Below are 20,175 nucleotides of genomic sequence, written 5' to 3' on the forward strand. Positions count from 1 at the left end.
CTGCAAAGGCTGTGTGTCCTGACAATATTCCAGCAATCGTACTGAAGACTTGTACTCCAGACCTTGCTGGGCCCCTAGCCAAGCTGTTCCAGTACAGCTGCAACACTAGCATCTACCTGGCAATGTGGGAAATTGCCCAGGTGTGTCCTGTACACAACAAGCAGGACAAATCCAACCCATCCAATTACAGCCCTATCAGTCAACCCCCAATTATCAGTAAAGTGATGGAAGGGGTCATCAACAGTGCTATCAAACAACACCGACTGAGCAATAACCTGCTCACTGACGCTCAGTTTGGGTTCCGCCAGGGTCACTCAGCTCCTGACCTCACTACAGCCCTGGTTCAACATGGACAAAACATGGACAAACTCCAGACATGAGGTGAGAGTGACTGCCCTTGACATCAAGGTAGCATTTGACTCTGAGTATGGCATCAAGGAGCACGAGCAAAACTGGAGTCAGTGGGAATCAGGGGGTAAACTCTCCACTGGTTGGAGTCATACCTGGCACAAAGGAAGATGATGGTTGTTGGACGTCAGTCATCTCAGTCCCGGGAAATCACTGCAGGAGTTCCTTAGGGTAGTGTCCGAGGCACAACCATTTTCAGCTGCTTTCCCTTCCTTCTAACATAAGGTCAGATGTGGAGATGTTCACTGATGATTGCACAATACGAGCATCTCAATAGCGACTTAATAGACACTGAAGCAGTCCACATGCAAATGCAGTAGACCTGGACATTATACAGGCTTGGGCTGGTAAGGAGAAAGTAACATTCATGCCACGTAAGTGCCAGGCAATGACCATCTCCTACAATGGACAATCGAACCACTGCCCCTTGACATTAAATGGTATGACCATCGCTGAACCCTCCACTATCAACATCCTGAGGGTTGCCATTGACCAGAAACTGAACTGGACTAGCCATATTAATACAATGGCTACAAGAGCAGGTCAGAGGCTAAGAATCCTCCATTGTGCAACTCACCTCCTGACTCCCCAAAGTCTTACCACCACCTACAAGGCAAAAGTCAGAAGTATGATGGAATACTCTCCAGTTGCCTGGATGAGTGCAGCTCCAACAACACTCAAGAAGCTCAGCACCATCCAGGATAAAGCAGCCCGCTTGATTTGCACCCCTTCCACAAACATTCAATCCCTCCACAGTGATGCACAGTGGCAACCGTGTGTACCACATACAAGATGCACTACAGGAACTCACCAAGGCTCCTTAAGCAGCACCTTCCAAACCCATGGCCGCTACCATCTAGAAGGAAAAGGGCTGCAGACACATGGGAACACCAGCACGTGGACGTTCCCATCCAAGTCACTCACCACCCTGACTTGAAAACATATCACCATTCCTTCACTGTCGCTGGGTCAAACTGCTGGAACTCCCTCCCTAAAGGCGCAGTGGGTGTACCTACCTGCCCCTGACCCACATTTTGAAAAACGTTGCTTTACAGTGTTGCTTTGGCTAATCTGCATATCAATGACCTCAGTTCCTTCACCTCAGTCAACCTGGTAATGAAGGTTGCTCATTTTTGTTCCAGGAGTCACATATTGCAGCATCATTTTTGTTGAGTCCTGGTAACCCAATAGTCGACACAGGAGTCTAATACAGCTGACTTTATTTGATCGCACTGCTCTGGAATTGAGTTGGATGTGTGAAGATTTTCTAGATTGGTCAGGAGCTGCACATAGAACTCCTCTCTTCAGTAGGGCTGCTTTAGGGCTCAGACATTGATCTTCTTCCGCTTGGGCTTTTAAGTCTTGCAATGCCTTGATGCTCGGTGGACATTCATCACCATTCCAACACGCTGACGATCTGTCCAGCAGGCATCAGTCTTCCACATGGATTTTTATTTTAAATTTAGAGTACCCAATTATTTTTTCCCAATTAAGGGGCAATTTAGTGTGGCCAATCCACCTGGCCTGCACATCTTTGGGTTGTGGGGGTGAGACCCACGTAAACACGGGGAGAATGTGCAAACTCCACACGGACAGTGACCCAGTGCCGGGATCGAACCCGGGTCCTCGGCACTGTGATGGAGCAGTGGTAACCACTGCGTCACCGTGCTGCCCTTTCCACATGGATTAAATGGTACATACGTCACTTAGACCTTTGATACGAACAGTGACATAATTCACGGGGTGCGAGTGCTTTGTTCTAGGATGTCTCCATGTGGTTTGGTACTTGTCCTTCTGGCAGAAGGGAGTGTTTGTTGTAATAAGACTAAGCTGAGCATACTTTGTCAGCATGAGGATGCCATTTTCATTGGCTTTTCCTATCCTGTTCTTTTCCAAATGCTTCTGTCATAATATACATCCATGTATATGATGGAGTTCAGACAGGCAGTGATTGACACACAGGATGACCAGTGAACACACAGAACACAGCAGCCAATCACCAGACAGGACACGACCACTATAAAGCCAGAGGGCACCAGTTTTCCCGCTCTCTTGAGATCCAGCCTCTGAGACAGTCAGAGCTCGTGAGCAGCAACTAGTACAATCACCATGTGGTAGTCAGTTAGTCTGGTCAGGCTAGCCTGAGGTCTCCAGTCAAGTCAGCATAGTGTCAACCCACAGTTAAGCATGTAATATAGTTAGATGTTAAATAAAATCGTGTTGCATCTCATCAAGTGTTGGAAGTCTGTCTCTCGCTACACTGCATCAAACGCAGTCCACATAGACTCAGCCTGCCCAACACATCATGGTACCAGTGAGTGATGCTGAAGTTTGACGGACCAACCTTGAGATAATCTGCCTTGACCAGCGATCAGCGATCCGGTAGCATGGACAGCGTCCGCCCTCCTCCACAGCTCCGCATCGCCGGCAACCTCGGTGCAAACTGGAAGATTTTCAAACTGAAGTTCCAGCTCTATCTTGAAGCCACTGACCTCGAGGCCGCATCAGCTGCCAGGAAGATCACACTATTCCTTTCTACAGCCAGTGACCACGCTATCCACATCTACAACTCCCTCACATTTGCTGAAGGCGAAGACAAGACGAAGTTTAAAACAGACCTGCTGAAGTTCGACAGCCACTGCGACATTGAGGTCAATGAGAGCTTTGAACGGTACGTTTTCCAGCAGAGGCTTCAGGGTAAGGATGAACCTTTTCAGTGCTTTTTACCCCATCTCCGCATCCTCGCGGAGTCATGCAACTATGACTCGACAACCGATTCCCTTCGCCAGCAGCTCCTGAAATTTAAGCAGTTCACCCTCACCATCGCTATCGGAACCTGCGTTCTCCATGAGCACGCTAACAACCGGTACTCCCACATCAGGGCAGCAGAAACGGCAAGGCTAAACCCCCACGAGGCAGAACGGGTGCAGGCCATCAAACAAATGCAGGGCCTGAGTCTTGATGAGAGTGGCCATTTTGCATGCTCAAACGCAGTCCACATAGACCCAGCCTGCCCAACACATCAGCTTCCACTCCAGAAATTGCGTCATGGCCAAATCTGTTATTAAAGACCCGCAGAAAGATGATCTTTTCTTTTTTTTTTGGTGGGGAGGGGTTGGCACTAAGGACTTTGTCAAGGTCAGAATAGAACTTTTCTTTGACATTTTCATCAGAGTCAAAGGTCAGGACAAACGCTGACAATGGTGCCATGTTGGCTGGGCTGAGCTGTAGGTTAAGTGTCACAAGCCTTAAATTTGTATAGTTGTTGAAACTGGTACTGCATCTAATATGGCAAAACCAACTCCATGGACATGAGAATCACTGTCAGTCTTTCCTTTCCAGTAGAAAATGTATTCCCTGTTTGTTTCTTCAGCTGCCTCTCCCCTGGAAAGCATACCATACCCAGAGCGGCACTGTCAATTTGGAGTCTCTATAGCTCATGTGATACAATTGCAGTTCTTCTTTCTGGACGGTCGTCCTTGAGAACATCCAGAAGTGTTCTGCCATTCCAAGTTGTAAAATTTAAAATTTTCTTTCTTTGATCCCAAATGACCCCACTTGGGGGCCTCACGGTAGCATGGTGGTTAGCATCAATGCTTCACAGCTCCAGGGTCCCAGGTTCGATTCCCGGCTGGGTCACTGTCTGTGTGGAGTCTGCACGTCCTCCCAGTGTGTGCGTGGGTTTTCTCCGGGTGCTCCGGTTTCCTCCCACAGTCCAAAGATGTGCAGGTTAGGTGGATTGGCCATGCTAAATTGCCCGTAGTGTAAGGTAATGGGGGGATTGTTGGGTTACGGGTATTCGGGTTACGTGGGTTTAAGTAGGGTGATCATTGCTCGGCACAACATCGAGGGCCGAAGGGCCTGTTCTATGCTGTACTGTTCTATGTTCTATGTTGACCACAAAGATGATGATCCCGCAAGGTGTTGGTCCCCAGCCAGGAGAAAGTGGGACAGCCTATTTCTATGGCACCTATTCTAGCCCTCTCCCCATTTGGGGTGATTTTTTTTTTCTTATTCATTCATGTTTATATTGTTGCTTGGACCAGCATTTATTACCCCCATCCCTGAGGACATTTAAGAGTCACATTGCTGTCGGCCTGGGAGTCACATGGAGGCCAGACTGGGTAAGGACGACAGAATTTCCTCCCCTAAACAACATTAGTGAACCAGATGGGCTTTTACTACAATCAACAATGGTTTCATGGTCATCATCAGACTTTTAATTTTTTATTGAATTCAAATTTCATTATCTTCCATGGTGGGATTCAAACCCCAGTTCCCAGAGCATTACCTCGGAACTAAAGATTACTAGTATAACGACAATATCACTGCGTCACTGCCTCCCCTTGAGCAGAGGGTAACACAGTTGCCCAGGGACACCTCTGTCCCAACATAGATGTCCAGCGGCCATCATGCATCTGCCACCTGTGTGCAGATTTTGGACCAGCGACTCCCAGGTACACAGCCCTGTTCCCATTGTCAATTTGCCATCACCACAGACTTAGCAAAGGGACCCTGGTAGAAGCCTGTGCATGGCTTTGCTAAATGTGTGGACCTTGGGGGCGTTGTCATTAACGAAAGGTCTTGATGGGGTTGGTAATCAGATTTTGTTGACATGTCAAACCATTATGACTAGGACCACCTTGGTGCGGAAGCCTTCTTTCACCTTTGCAGCCAGAGAGACACACCATCTTCCTTCAGCTATTCTACCATTGAGGAAAGTTTGGACCACACATTGTCTAGTATCTCTCCCAACCTTGCCATCATTTGCAGCCCAAGTAGGAGCATGGAGCTCCTGACAGCATTACTCAGAGACCTGAGGAGTTTACAGGCCTTGCCCCAGGGACAAGGTGATGATCCAGGAGGGAAGATCTAGCCATAGTGTTTTACATGAAGTGGTGCAACTCACACCAGTCATATGGTGCGACACACCAGTCATACTGTATCTCACACAAGTTATAGTGTGTTCCACACCAGTCATACTGTGTCTCACACCATTCGTACTGTGTTATACACCAATCGAACTGTTACACACCAGTCATACTGTGTCTCACACCACTCAATCTGTGTTCCACACCGGTCACTCTGTGTTGCACACCAGGTGTAACACAGGAAGCCCAAGAAGGCCACCTGAGATCCTGAAATTTTAGCTTCGCCCAAATTTAGCAGCCAGACCAATGTGTGTTCAGATTAGGCGTGGGACTTCCCACTGCTATATTGGTGCTCTTTGTGCCTATTTTACATTTTTAAAAACAGGTAAATCTGTGCACATTACAGTCCCCTGAATAGTGGAACAGGTCTCGTATTTGCATCATCAATCACTTTTTGACAGTAAGGGTTGGGCAATAGATGCTAACCTTGCAAGAGCTTCCTTGCCTTAACCTGACAAACCTGTTGGCTACATTCTCATTTATTCGCTTTCTTGAACTGTAGTTTGGTCATCCCGCTATTAAAACATTTCTCGATTCTAGGGCGGCGCGGTGGCGCAGTGGTTAGCACTGCTGCCCCAGGGCACCGAGGACCCAGGTTCGGTCCCAGCCCCGGGTCACTGCCTCTGTGGAATTTGCACATTCTCCCCGTGTCTGCGTAGGTCTCACCCCCACAATCCAAAAAGATGTGCAGGGTAGGTGGATTGGCCACGCTAAATTGTCCCTTAATTGGAAAAAAATAATTGGGTACAATAAAAAAAATTTAAAATCTCAATTCCTCTGGGACATAAAACGGTTCGTTTGTATAATATAGAAAAGGTGCTGAAAAGGGTCATTGACCAGGGGCTGTACCATGAGGTGTCACTTTGAGCAGCCAGAGCTGCCAATCTAATCCAGTCTCTCTCTCCAACAAGCCACGCACAGAGGCTCTGCTATCCCAGTTTCCAGAGGTCGCTTAATTATTCTGCAGCTGTGTCTCACGCCCGAAACAGGTATGTATTTAACGCGCGAATTATCTTCAGTCAGAAAATAGCGTAAACTAATAATACTGAAGTGAACTTTCTCAATTAGTACAGATAAATGAGACAATCTAAACAAAATCTCACTGGGGTGTTGGTGAAACTTTAAAACGATTAGTTAACCACTCTGTTGCACTGAAACTTTTTTTTCCCCCTCGAACTTTTAAAACTGGGCTTGAATGGGATTGTTTGATATGAGAAAGGGCGTTTTCTGGTAAATTTGTTCCAATATGACTCCAGGAGCTGGTGCCTTGGAGTTTCGTTGTTTTATTCTTTTAATTAGCGGCGCTGAAAAAGTTTAGAGAAAAAACACTTCAAATTGTTTAAACAGTGGGAAGGAGGAATAAATCACCCAAATCCTCTGGGATGTTGAAATTAATGAATATTTACTTCATGATTGACGGTTCCGCGAGCAGGTCCAACCCTGATCACTTCGAAAGAAGCAAACGCGCGAGAGGTTTTTATTTAGTCGAATGTTTTGCGAAAGGAGCGCAGCGTTTTTAACCCAGCTATTGGCTGGAACTCATTTCACAAAACACCAACTGAGTGAGCAGGGTGAGGGGAGGTGGAGGGATGGGGAAGGGAAGGGACACGAGGAAGAGGGGTTGGAATAGTGGTAGGGGCGGGAAAGGGGAGAAGAGTGACTGGAGGGAAGGAGGTAGGAGAGGGAAGGAGCGAAATGGGTTGGGAGGGTGGAGGATGGGGAGGAGGGAAGAAGAATGGGGGATGGGAAGAGGTAGTGGACAGACAGGGACGGGATGCAGTGGGGGGGGGGTGGGTGGAAAGAAAGTGGGGTGGGTGGAAAGAAAGTGGGGTGGGTGGAAAGGGAGGGGGAGAAGAAAGGGGAGGGACACTTGGGATATGGGGAGGGAGCAGGGGGGGGGCATGATGAGGGGTGTGGTGAGATGGGAGAGGATGGGGAGAAGAGAGCATGCTGAAGGGCCGGTGGTCATGGTGAGGTGAGGTGGGATGGGGAAGTGGAGAGGTTGGATGAGGAGGGGAAAAGAAAGGGGCTGGGGGAGGATCTGTGTGGCATTTTGAGGGAATGGCGGGGTGTGGAGGGGGAGGGTGATGGGCCAGGTGGGGAGGGTGAAGGGGTGGGGGGTACGGGCTGGGTGGCAAAGTGGCAAAGGGGGACAAGTGAGGAGAGGAAGGGGAGGGAGCATGACTATCACTTTACTGTGAAATCTTCTGTGCCAGGAGCCCACTGCAGAGATACCATGGAATCAGGAACAAAGCGACTGAAGGAGAAGATCAAAGAGAAGCTGCCAGTGACTGGACCACAGGCAACGAGTGCCTGCGAGTTGGTGAAATGGTACTGCTACCACACCAACACCCATGGCTGCCGCAGAATTGTGGTATCGAGAGGCCGGCTACGCCGGGCTGCCTGGGTAATCCTGACATTCAGCACGGTGGGCATCATCTTCTGGCAGTGCGCTCTCCTCATCATTTCCTACTACACTGCCTCGGTCACCATCACTGTCCAATTTCAGGAAATCACCTTTCCTGCCGTCACCATCTGCAACATAAACCCGTACAGGTCAGTGTCTGCGTCTCTTGAACTGTAGTCCCTCAATTCCCAACCCTCAGTCTCTCACTAACCCTACGCTCCCTGTGAAGCCCACGGTATGTCCAAAAGAATGAACTATAGCACTTTTCACAACCTCAGGACATAGAGACACTGAATTAGCTCCGAAGTGTAATCGCGTGTTGCAATGTGGGAAAATGCAGCAGACAATTTGCAGTCAACAAGCTCCCAAAAACAATGAGGTAACAATCAGCGAATGTGCATCAGTGATGTTGATTGCGAGATGAATACTGACCACGATATTGGGAGAACTCCACTGTTCTTCTCCAAAGTAGTGCCTTGGGATTTTTTACATCCCACTTAGATAGCAAAAGGGGGCCTTGGTTTAATATATTTTTTAATATGCTCTGCCTGGGGAGATAATGAGTGAGATATCAATCTATAGAACAAACTCCTTCGGGCGACGATGGGAATGGTTCGTGATGTTACATTCAAATGCAAATTAAATAAATATCTTGAGAAAACAATATTATGGAATACACTACATGAATAATTTTAAACCTGAAATGTGGAGAGTGCAGCTTTGGAGTAAAATGTGTTTTTGGACCTATGGATTTCACCAGTGTGGTTTTCCTTGCCCCATATCTGGGTTTGTTGAGGACTAATTGATCGAGGTTAATTGTTATAATTAGTCAATAACTCCATATTTGTTGCATCATGTGGACCAAGGTGGTAGAAAGTGAACATTATGGACTTTGGATTTTAAGGTGCAACAATTTCTATTTAGCCCAGGTTTATTCATATCTGTTCACAGATACAATGCAACAAGACACCTCTTTGAGAAACTAGACCAGGAGACTCTGATTGCCATCAAGGAGCTGTACTGCTTCACAGATAGTCCCAATAACAGCCAGGTGAAAACTCTGCACAAGATCGCCACAAACAGCCAAAATGACATATTGTTCCAGAACATTCCGCTGCTGCTGATTGAGCTGGTGGACCACAAGTATATCATTGTGACTGACCTCATCACCAAGAAACAGCATGAGATCAATGGGACAATGAAAACCAAGTTGTTTGAGAGCATCAATACACAGTCCCAAGCCAAAACAGTCGGCTTCAAGCTGGTAAGTTGCACCTCCAGCTTAAAATCAAGCTCATTGGGGCTCCACTAGAGTGCAAGGTAGAGGGGGAGGACACAAAGATGTATGAAGATGTCAGAGAGTAAACTCTGGATAAGCTGTGTCCCAACTTGATGCCCTTGTTTCTGCGATTGATCAGTGAAGACATCCTGGGTGTTGAGCAGCCAAAGGATTAAATCAAGGGTCCAGGCTCTGAGCACAGTGAGTGGGCTCGCACTGACCGCAGTGAGTGGGCTGGCACTGACCGCAGTGAGTGGGCTGGCACTGACCGCAGTGAGTGGGCTGGCACTGACCGCAGTGAGTGGGCTGGCACTGACCGCAGTGAGTGGGCTGGCACTGACCGCAGTGAGTGGGCTGGCACTGACCGCAGTGAGTGGGCTGGCACTGACCGCAGTGAGTGAGCTGGCACTGACCGCAGTGAGTGAGCTGGCACTGATCGCAGTGAGTGGGCTGGCACTGACCGCAGTGAGTGGGCTGGCACTGACCGCAGTGAGTGGGCTGGCACTGACCTCAGTGAGTGGGCTGGCACTGACCTCAGTGAGTGGGCTGGCACTGACCGCAGTGAGTGGGCTGGCACTGACCACAGTGAGTGGGCTGGCACTGACCGCAGTGAGTGGGCTGGCACTGACCTCAGTGAGTGGGCTGGCACTGACCGCAGTGAGTGGGCTGGCACTGACCGCAGTGAGTGGGCTGGCACTGACCGCAGTGAGTGGGCTGGCACTGACCGCAGTGAGTGGGCTGGCACTGACCGCAGTGAGTGGGCTGGCTCTGAGCACAGTGAGTGGGCTGGCACTGACCGCAGTGAGTGGGCTGGCACTGACCGCAGTGAGTGGGCTGGCACTGACCGCAGTGAGTGGGCTGGCACTGACCACAATGAGTGGGCTGGCACTGACCGCAGTGAGTGGGCTGGCACTGACCGCAGTGAGTGGGCTGGCACTGACCGCAGTGAGTGGGCTGGCACTGACCGCAGTGAGTGGGCTGGCACTGACCGCAGTGAGTGGGCTGGCACTGACCGCAGTGAGTGGGCTGGCACTGACCGCAGTGAGTGGGCTGGCACTGACCGCAGTGAGTGGGCTGGCACTGACCGCAGTGAGTGGGCTGGCACTGACCGCAGTGAGTGGGCTGGCACTGACCGCAGTGAGTGGGCAGTGAGTGGGCTGGCACTGACCGCAGTGAGTGAGCTGGCACTGACCGCAGTGAGTGGGCTGGCACTGACCGCAGTGAGTGGGCTGGCACTGACCACAGTGAGTGGGCAGTGAGTGGGCTGGCACTGACCGCAGTGAGTGGGCTGGCACTGACCGCAGTGAGTGGGCTGGCACTGACCGCAGTGAGTGAGCTGGCACTGACCGCAGTGAGTGGGCTGGCACTGACCGCAGTGAGTGGGCAGTGAGTGGGCTGGCACTGACCGCAGTGAGTGAGCTGGCACTGACCGCAGTGAGTGGGCTGGCTCTGACCGCAGTGAGTGGGCTGGCACTGACCACAGTGAGTGGGCTGGCACTGACCGCAGTGAGTGGGCTGGCTCTGACCGCAGTGAGTGGGCTGGCACTGACCACAGTGAGTGGGCTGGCACTGACCGCAGTGAGTGAGCTGGCACTGACCGCAGTGAGTGGGCTGGCACTGACCGCAGTGAGTGGGCTGGCACTGACCGCAGTGAGTGGGCAGTGAGTGGGCTGGCACTGACCGCAGTGAGTGAGCTGGCACTGACCGCAGTGAGTGGGCTGGCACTGACCGCAGTGAGTGGGCTGGCACTGACCACAGTGAGTGGGCTGGCACTGACCGCAGTGAGTGGGCTGGCACTGACCGCAGTGAGTGGGCTGGCACTGACCGCAGTGAGTGGGCTGGCACTGACCGCAGTGAGTGAGCTGGCACTGACCGCAGTGAGTGAGCTGGCACTGACCGCAGTGAGTGAGCTGGCACTGACCGCAGTGAGTGGGCTGGCACTGACCGCAGTGAGTGGGCAGTGAGTGGGCTGGCACTGACCGCAGTGAGTGGGCTGGCACTGACCGCAGTGAGTGGGCTGGCACTGACCTCAGTGAGTGGGCTGGCACTGACCGCAGTGAGTGGGCTGGCACTGACCGCAGTGAGTGGGCTGGCACTGACCGCAGTGAGTGGGCTGGCACTGACCGCAGTGAGTGGGCTGGCACTGACCGCAGTGAGTGGGCTGGCACTGACCGCAGTGAGTGGGCTGGCACTGACCGCAGTGAGTGGGCTGGCACTGACCGCAGTGAGTGGGCTGGCACTGACCTCAGTGAGTGGGCTGGCACTGACCACAGTGAGTGGGCTGGCACTGACCTCAGTGAGTGGGCAGTGAGTGGGCTGGCACTGACCGCAGTGAGTGGGCTGGCACTGACCGCAGTGAGTGGGGTGGCACTGACCACAGTGAGTGGGCTGGCACTGACCGCAGTGAGTGGGCAGTGAGTGGGCTGGCACTGACCGCAGTGAGTGGGCTGGCACTGACCGCAGTGAGTGGGCTGGCACTGACCGCAGTGAGTGGGCTGGCACTGACCGCAGTGAGTGGGCTGGCACTGACCGCAGTGAGTGGGCTGGCACTGACCGCAGTGAGTGGGCTGGCACTGACCACAGTGAGTGGGCAGTGAGTGGGCTGGCACTGACCGCAGTGAGTGGGCTGGCACTGACCACAGTGAGTGGGCTGGCACTGACCGCAGTGAGTGGGCTGGCACTGACCGCAGTGAGTGGGCTGGCACTGACCGCAGTGAGTGGGCAGTGAGTGGGCTGGCACTGACCGCAGTGAGTGGGCTGGCACTGACCGCAGTGAGTGGGCAGTGAGTGGGCTGGCACTGACCGCAGTGAGTGGGCTGGCACTGACCGCAGTGAGTGGGCTGGCACTGACTGCAGTGAGTGGGCGAGCACTGATCACAGGGACTGGTACTGACCGGAGCAGAGAGACTGGGACTGACCAGAGCAGAGAGACTGGGACTGACCAGAGCAGAGAGACTGGGACTGACCAGAGCAGAGAGACTGGGACTGACCAGAGCAGAGAGACTGGTTCTGACCGGAGCAGGGGGTCTGATACTGACCGGAGCAGGAGGTCTGGTACTGACCAGAGCAGAGAGACTGGAACAGACCGGAGCAGGGAGACTGGGACTGACCGGAGCAGAGAGACTGGTACTGACCGGAGAAGGGGGTCTGGTTCTGACCGGAGCAGGGAGACTGGTACTGACCGGAGCAGAGAGACTGGTACTGACCGGAGCAGGGGGTCTGGGACTGACCGGAGCAGGGGGTCTGGTTCTGACCGGAGCAGGGGGTCTGGTTCTGACCTGAGCCGGAGGACTGGGACTGACCGGAGCAGAGAGACTGGGACTGACCGGAGCAGGAGGACTGGTACTGACCGGAGCAGAGAGACTGATTCTGACCAGCGTAGGGGGTCTGGTACTGACCGGAGCAGAGAGACTGATTCTGACCAGCGTAGGGGGTCTGGTTCTGACCGGCGTAGGGGGTCTGGTTCTGACCGGGGCAGGAGGACTGGTACTGACCGGAGCAGGGGGTCTGGTACTGACTGGAGCAGGGGGTCTGGTACTGACCGGAGCAGGGGGACTGGTACTGACCTGAGCAGAGAGACTGATACTGACCGGAGCAGGGGGTCTGGTACTGACCAGAGCAGGGGGTCTGGTACTGACCGGAGCAGGGGGTCTGGTGCTGACCGGAGCAGAGAGACTGATACTGACCGGAGCAGAGAGACTGGGACTGACCGGAGCAGGGGGTCTGATACTGACCGGAGCAGAGGGACTGGGACTGACCGGAGCAGAGAGACTGGGACTGACCGGAGCAGAGAGACTGGGACTGACCGGAGCAGAGAGACTGGGACTGACCGGCGTAGGGGGTCTGGTTCTGACCGGCGTAGGGGGTCTGGTTCTGACCGGAGCAGGAGGACTGGTACTGACCGGAGCAGGGGGTCTGGTACTGACCGGAGCAGGGGGTCTGGTACTGACCGGAGCAGGGGGTCTGGTACTGACCGGAGCAGGGGGTCTGGTACTGACCGGTGCAGGGGGACTGGTACTGACCTGAGCAGAGAGACTGATTCTGACCGGAGCATGGGGACTGGTACTGACCGGAGCAGAGAGACTGATACTGACCGGAGCAGGGGGTCTGGTACTGACCGGAGCAGGGGGTCTGGTACTGACCGGAGCAGAGAGACTGATACTGACCGGAGCAGAGAGACTGGGACTGACCGGAGCAGAGAGACTGGGACTGACCGGAGCAGAGAGACTGGGACTGACCGGAGCAGAGAGACTGGGACTGATCGGCGTAGGGGGTCTGGTTCTGACCGGCGTAGGGGGTCTGGTTCTGACCGGAGCAGAAGGACTGGTACTGACCAGAGCAGGGAGTCTGGTACTGACCGGAGCAGGGGGACTGGTACTGACCGGAGCAGAGAGACTGATTCTGACCGGAGCAGGGGGACTGGTACTGACCTGAGCAGAGAGACTGATACTGACCAGAGCAGGGTGTCTGGTACTGACCGGAGCAGAGAGACTGGTACTGACCGGAGCAGGGGGTCTGGTACTGACCGGAGCAGGGGGTCTGGTACTGACCGGAGCAGGGGGTCTGGTACTGACCGGAGCAGAGAGACTGGTACTGACCGGAGCAGGGGGTCTGGTACTGACCGGAGCAGAGAGACTGGTACTGACCGGAGCTGGGGTCTGGTACTGACCGGAGATGGGGGACTGGTACTGACCGGAGCAGGGGGACTGGTACTGACCGGAGCAGGGGGTCTGGTACTGACCGGAGCAGGGGGTCTGGTACTGACCGGAGCAGGGGGACTGGTACTGACCGGGGCAGGGGGTCATGTACTGACCGGAGCAGGGGGTCTGGTAGTGACCGGCGTAGGGGGTCTGGTACTGACCGGAGCAGGGGGTCTGGTACTGACCGGAGCAGGGGGACTGGTACTGACCGGAGCAGGGGGTCATGTACTGACCGGAGCAGGGGGTCATGTACTGACCAGAGCAGGGGGGTCTGGTACTGACCGGAGCAGGAGGGTCTGGTACTGACCGGAGCAGGGGGACTGGTACTGACCAGAGCAGGGAGTCTGGTACTGACCGGAGCAGGGGGACTGGTACTGACCAGAGCAGGGGGTCTGGTACTGACCGGAGCAGTACCAGAGCTGGATTAGCATAGTGGGCTAAACATCTGGCTTGTAAAGCAGAACAAGGCCAGCAGCGCAGGTTCAATTCCCGTACCGGCCTCCCCGAACAGGCGCCGGAATGTGGCGACTAGGGGCTTTTCACAGTAACTTTATTTGAAGCCTACTTGTGACAATAAGTGATTTTCATTTTAATTTTCATTCATTTCAGAGAGACTGGTACTGATTGGAGTAAGTGGACTATTCTGGACTGGAGCTCGAGGATGGACTTTTATTGCTGCTGTGCTTTTTTATAATGAGTTTTCTCTTGTTGCCCTCTTTATGAAAACAGTGCGAAGAAAATGATGACGGAAATGCTGCCTGCACCATCTACACATTCAATTCAGGAATAACCGCTATCGAGGAATGGTATCGGCTGCACTACCTCAATATCATGGCACAGGTGCCCCAGAAAGCCAAAGTTCAGATGAGTTACTCTGCTGATGACCTCATATTAAGCTGTGTGTTTGATGGACTTCCATGTGATTCAAGGTTCTTTCATTGAGATTTATACAAATACATCTCATTAACATTCAACTGAATAGAGAAGTACAGCACTGAGGGAGTGCTGCACTGTCAGAGGGTCAGTACTGAGGGAGTGCTGCACTGTCAGAGGGTCAGTACTGAGGGAGTGCTGCACTGTCAGAGGGTCAGTACTGAGGGAGTGCTGCACTGTCAGAGTGGCAGTACTGAGGGAATGCTGCACTGTCAGAGGGTCAGTACTGAGGGAGTACTGCACTGTCAGGAGGGTCAGTACTGAGGGAGTGCTGCACTGTCAGAGGGTCAGTACTGAGGGAGTACTGCACTGTCAGGAGGGTCAGTACTGAGGGAGTGCTGCACTGTCAGAGTGGCAGTACTGAGGGAGTGCTGCACTGTCAGGAGGGTCAGTACTGAGGGAGTGCTGCACTGTCAGAGGGTCAGTACTGAGGGAGTACTGCATTGTCAGAGGGATAGTACTGAGGGAGTGCTGCACTGTCAGAGGGTCAGTACTGAGGGAGTACTGCATTGTCAGAGGGATAGTACTGAGGGAGTGCTGCACTGTCAGAGGGTCAGTACTGAGGGAGTGCTGCACTGTCAGAGGGTCAGTACTGAGGGAGTACTGCATTGTCAGAGGGATAGTACTGAGGGAATGCTGCACTGTCAGAGGGTCAGTACTGAGGGAGTGCTGCACTGTCAGAGGGACAACACTGAGGGAGTGCTGCACTGTCAGAGGGTCAGTACTGAGGGAGTGCTGCACTGTCAGAGGGTCAGTACTGAGGGAGTGCTGCACTGTCAGAGGGTCAGTACTGAGGGAGTGCTGCACTGTCAGAGGGTCAGTACTGAGGGAGTTCTGCATTGTCAGAGGGTCAGTACTGAGGGAGTGCTGCATTGTCAGAGGGTCAGTACTGAGGGAGTGCTGCATTGTCAGAGGGTCAGTACTGAGGGAGTGCTGCATTGTCAGAGGGTCAGTACTGAGGGAGTGCTGCATTGTCAGAGGGACAGTACTGAGGGAGTGCGGCACTGTGAGATGGTCAGTACTGAGGGAGTGCTGCACTGTCAGAGGGTCAGTACTGAGGGAGTGCTGCATTGTCAGAGGGTATCTACTGAGGGAGTGCTGCACTGTCAGAGGGTGAGTACTGAGGGAGTGCGGCACTGTCAGAGGGTGAGTACTGAGGGAGTGCGGCACTGTCAGAGGGTCAGTACTGAGGGAGTGCTGCACTGTCAGGGTCAGTACTGAGGGAATGCTGCACTGTCAGAGGGACTACTGAGGGAGTGCTGCGCTGTCAGAGGGTCAGCACTGAGGGAGTGCCGCACTGTTAGAGGGTCAGTACTGAGGGAGTGCTGAATTGTCAGAGGGTCAGTACTGAGGGAGTGCTGAATTGTCAGAGGGTCAGTACTGAGGGAGTGCTGCACTGTCAGAGGGTCAGTACTGAGGGAGTGCCGCACTGTTAGAGGGTCAGTACTGAGGGAGTGCCGCACTGTTAGAGGGTCAGTACTGAGGGAGTGCTGAATTGTCAGAGGGTCAGTACTGAGGGAGTGCTGCACTGTCAGAGGGTCAGTACTGAGGGAGTGCCGCACTGTTAGAGGGTCAGTACTGAGGGAGTGCTGCACTGTCAGGAGGGTCAGTACTGAGGGAGTGCTGCACTGTCAGGAGGGTCAGTACTGAGGGAGTGCTGCACTGTCAGGAGGGTCATTACTGAGGGAGAGCTGCACTGTCAGAGGGTCAGTACTGAGGGAGTACTGCACTGTCAGAGGGTCAGTACTGAGTGAGTGCTGCACTGTCAGAGGGTCAGTACTGAGGGAGTGCTGAATTGTCAGAGGGACAGTACTGAGGGAGAGCGGCACTGTCAGAGGGTCAGTATTGAGGGAGTGCTGCACTGTCAGAGGGTCAGTACTGAGGAAGTGCTGCATTGTCAGAGGGTCAGTACTGAGGGAAGTGCTGCATTGTCAGAGGGACAGTACTGAGGGAGTGCTGAATTGTCAGAGGGACAGTACTGAGGGAGAGCGGCACTGTCAGAGGGACTACTGAGGGAGTGCTGCACTGTCAGAGGGTCAGTACTGAGGGAGTGCTGCACTGTCAGAGGGTCAGTACTGGGGGAGTGCCGCACTGTCAGAAGGTCAGTACTGAGGGAATGCTGCCCTGTCAGAGGGACAGTACTGAGGGAGTGCTGCACTGTCAGAGGGTCAGTACTGAGGGAGTGCTGCATTGTCAGAGGGTCAGTACTGAGGGAGTGCTGCATTGTCAGAGGGTCAGTACTGAGGGAGTGCTGCATTGTCAGAGGGACAGTACTGAGGGAGTGCGGCACTGTGAGATGGTCAGTACTGAGGGAGTGCTGCACTGTCAGAGGGTCAGTACTGAGAGAGTGCTGCACTGTTAGAGGGTCAGTACTGAGGGAGTGCTGCACTGTTAGAGGGTCAGTACAGAGGGAGAGCTGCATTGTCAGAGGGACAGTACTGAGGGAGTACTGCATTGTCAGAGGGACAGTACTGAGGGAGTACTGCATTGTCAGAGGGACAGTGCTGAGGGAGTGCTACATTGACAGAGGGACAGTGCTGAGGGAGTGCTACATTATCAGAGGGATAGTACTGAGGGAGTGCTGCACTGTCAGAGGGTCAGTACTGAGGGAGTGCTGCACTGTCAGAGGGTCAGTACTGAGGGAGTGCTGCACTGTCAGAGGGTCAGTACTGAGGGAGTGCTGCACTGTCAGAGGGTCAGTACTGAGGGAGTGCTGCACTGTCAGAGGGTCAGTACTGAGGGAGTGCTGCATTGTCAGAGGGACAATAGTGAATAACTGCTGCACTGTCAGAGGGACAGTACTGAGGGAGCACTGTGCTGTCAGAGGGACAGTACTGAGGGAGTACTGTGCTATCAGAGGTGCAATACTGAGGGAGTACTGTGCTGCCAGAGGGTCAGCACTGAGGGAGAACCACACAGTCAGAGGAGCAGTCGTGAGGGGGTACTGCACTGTCTGAGGGATGTTAGTGAGGAAGAACCACACTATCAGAGTGACAATACTTGCTGTATAAGTGGCAACATTTGTCCATTGTTTCCAATGACTGACCAGCCCTTGCTGATTTGCTTTTCCTGTCGAGTTACTTAGGTTTGTGTCTCTCTCCCTATTGCAGGAACTTCAGTTTAATGCACCACCCCCTCCATGGAAACTGCTTCACCTTCAATGGTGGTGAGAACGACATCATCCTCAAGACCATCACCGGCGGTCACGAAAATGGTAAAACCCACTGGGCGAAAGTACTTGTCTCCGACAGAAAGACGCTGGGCTGGGCGGCACATGTCGCAGTGGTTAGCATTGGGACTGCAGCGCTGTGGACCCAGGTTCGAATCTCGGCCCTTGGTCACTGTCCATGTGGAGTTTGCACATTCTTCCCATGTCTGGGTGAGTTTCACCCCCACATCCAAAGATGTGCAGGTTAGGTAGATTGGTCATGCTAAATTGCCCCTTAATTAGGACAAAAAAATAATTGGGTACTCTAGATTAAAAAAGAATAAAGAAAGACGTTGGGCTGATTCTCCGCTTTGCGACGCCGGAAATGTGAATTGCGAACGGGCGGAGAATCGGGCGCCCGGCACAAATCATAGTTTGCACCCCATTCGGGTGCCTCACCCCGGACCCTCCCCAGATGCGAGAAATGGGATTTGTGCCCCACTACGGTGTGGGCATGCAAACTGGCATTTACATGCAGTTAAATCATGATTAGCGGCTTGGACAGAACATGCTTTGCCCTTTCGTGATGCTCCACCCCTCTCAGGTGGGTGTCTCGCAGGCGCAAATTACTACAAGTATTTGCCTGGGCCGGGGGCAGTAGCGGGGAGCAACTTGGTGCCAAGTCTGTGGACTCAGGGTGTCCCGCTCGGGATTGGGATGACCTGGCTCAGTCTGCCATTGCTGCAGTCTTTCAAATACAACGCTTGGTGCTACTTACAGACTCCTGGCTGCTCACACTGCTGAGGGCTGCCTGTGTCGTTTGAATGTTCAGAAGGCCTCTGGTCATCTGGTGGCCCACCCAGGCTGCCACTCTGGACATACCTGCATACATCAACAATGCCAAGCTCAATCAGGAGCCCACCAGGTTACTGCTACCTCACGGCGCCAAGGGCCCAGGTTCGATCCCGGCCCCGGGTCACTGTGTGAAGTTTGCACATTCTCTCCATGTCCCACTCTCACAAACCCAAAAATGTGCAGGTTAGGTGGACTGGCCATGCTCAATTGCCCCTTAATTGGAAAAAAAAGAATTGGGTACTCTAAATTTATATGATGAAAAGGAGCCCACCAGGTGTTGGGACCCCTCAGAAGCACTGCTCCACTGCAAAGGTAGCAGGGGATCAACGGAGCTCGCCCCAACCAGAGGACACCCGCACCATGGTCTTTGGAGACCTCCCTGGTTTCCTGCCCCTCTCAGGGCAGAGGCCTTACCAGTGACCCCGCCACCCCTCGGGATCAACAACTGTCTCCTCCTGGTGAGGTTGGCGGCACTTGACTGCCTTTGTCACCAATTCCCAGGCTCTGTTCAGGGGGGTGGGCTTGGGCCTGTGGCCCACCCAGGGGAAGAAGGTGTCCCTCCACACCACACACACATGGAGCTGTGGGTCCACCTCGGACTGCCGACCTCAGGGGGGTACATCTTCTGTGAGACATAAGACCATAAGACCATAAGACATAGGAGTGGAAGTAAGGCCATTCGGCCCATCGAGTCCACTCCACCATTCAATCATGGTTGATCTGCGAGGCTGCAGTGTGGTAAATGGAGTGCTTAAAAACAGCTCCAGCTGCCAGGCTCTTTAGGGTTAGAATGCCTACTGGGCCAGGAATTGTTCAGAATTCATGCCAGCAGAGTGCTGCCCTATTTGATTGACCTGACTCTCTTACCGATTAGTGTCCCCAACGGGAACGGGAACCGCACCCGACGCCGGTGCCGGCATCAACACATAGGGCATGATCCACCGGCTGTGTTACGCTCTCGCTTGAGCGCGGTGAGGCCGATGCTGGATGCTGGGAGAAGCCTCCTGCGGATTTCCCAGCAGCCTTCACGCCTCACAGGCTTTACCCAAGTCCATCAGAATCATGGCCAAAGGGGCGTGACCAAATGGCACTTGCCGAAGTCAACGAGCTTACCCGGGATCTGGGGGGGGGGGGGGGTTGGGGTTGTGGGGGGGGGGTTGGGGTTGTGGGGGTGGGTTGGGGTGTGGGGGGGGTTGGGGTTGGGGGGGGGTGGGGGGGGGGGTTGGTGGGGGGGGGGGTTGGGGGGTGGGGGTGTGGGGGGTTGGGGGTGGGGGGGTGGGTGGGGGGGGGGGTGGGGGGAGTCTCCTAGGCTAGCGGAGATCCCATGGTGGTCAGGGTCAATGCAGGGTGTCTCGCTGGCTCCCCCCAGAACGTAGACACCTTGGCAGTGCCTGGGTGGCACTGCCAAGCTGACACGAGCACTGCTAGGGTGGCACTGCCAGGTCCAGGGGCTGAGGACGACCATGCCCATGAAAGGAGGGTGAAGGGGGGGGTTTGAAGAATGGGCAGGGGTG

The 20,175-nt window shown here is 53.8% G+C and overlaps 1 protein-coding gene across 1 annotated transcript in view; it reads left to right on the forward strand.

Annotated features, from left to right (window-relative positions):
* The first annotated feature begins 6,250 nt into the window (after window positions 1-6,250).
* Window positions 6,251-20,175, forward strand: part of LOC119978615 (amiloride-sensitive sodium channel subunit gamma-like) — a 32,949-nt gene continuing 19,024 nt past the window's right edge. The window contains 5 exon segments of the mRNA XM_038820393.1: window positions 6,251-6,328; window positions 7,556-7,895; window positions 8,698-9,010; window positions 14,455-14,654; window positions 17,769-17,872. Coding sequence (XP_038676321.1) covers window positions 7,576-7,895; window positions 8,698-9,010; window positions 14,455-14,654; window positions 17,769-17,872 — 937 coding nt within the window. The 5' untranslated portion in view covers window positions 6,251-6,328; window positions 7,556-7,575.

Source organism: Scyliorhinus canicula, chromosome 15 (assembly GCF_902713615.1).
Source record: "Scyliorhinus canicula chromosome 15, sScyCan1.1, whole genome shotgun sequence".
In the NCBI taxonomy this organism is placed as follows: Eukaryota; Metazoa; Chordata; class Chondrichthyes; order Carcharhiniformes; family Scyliorhinidae; genus Scyliorhinus; species Scyliorhinus canicula.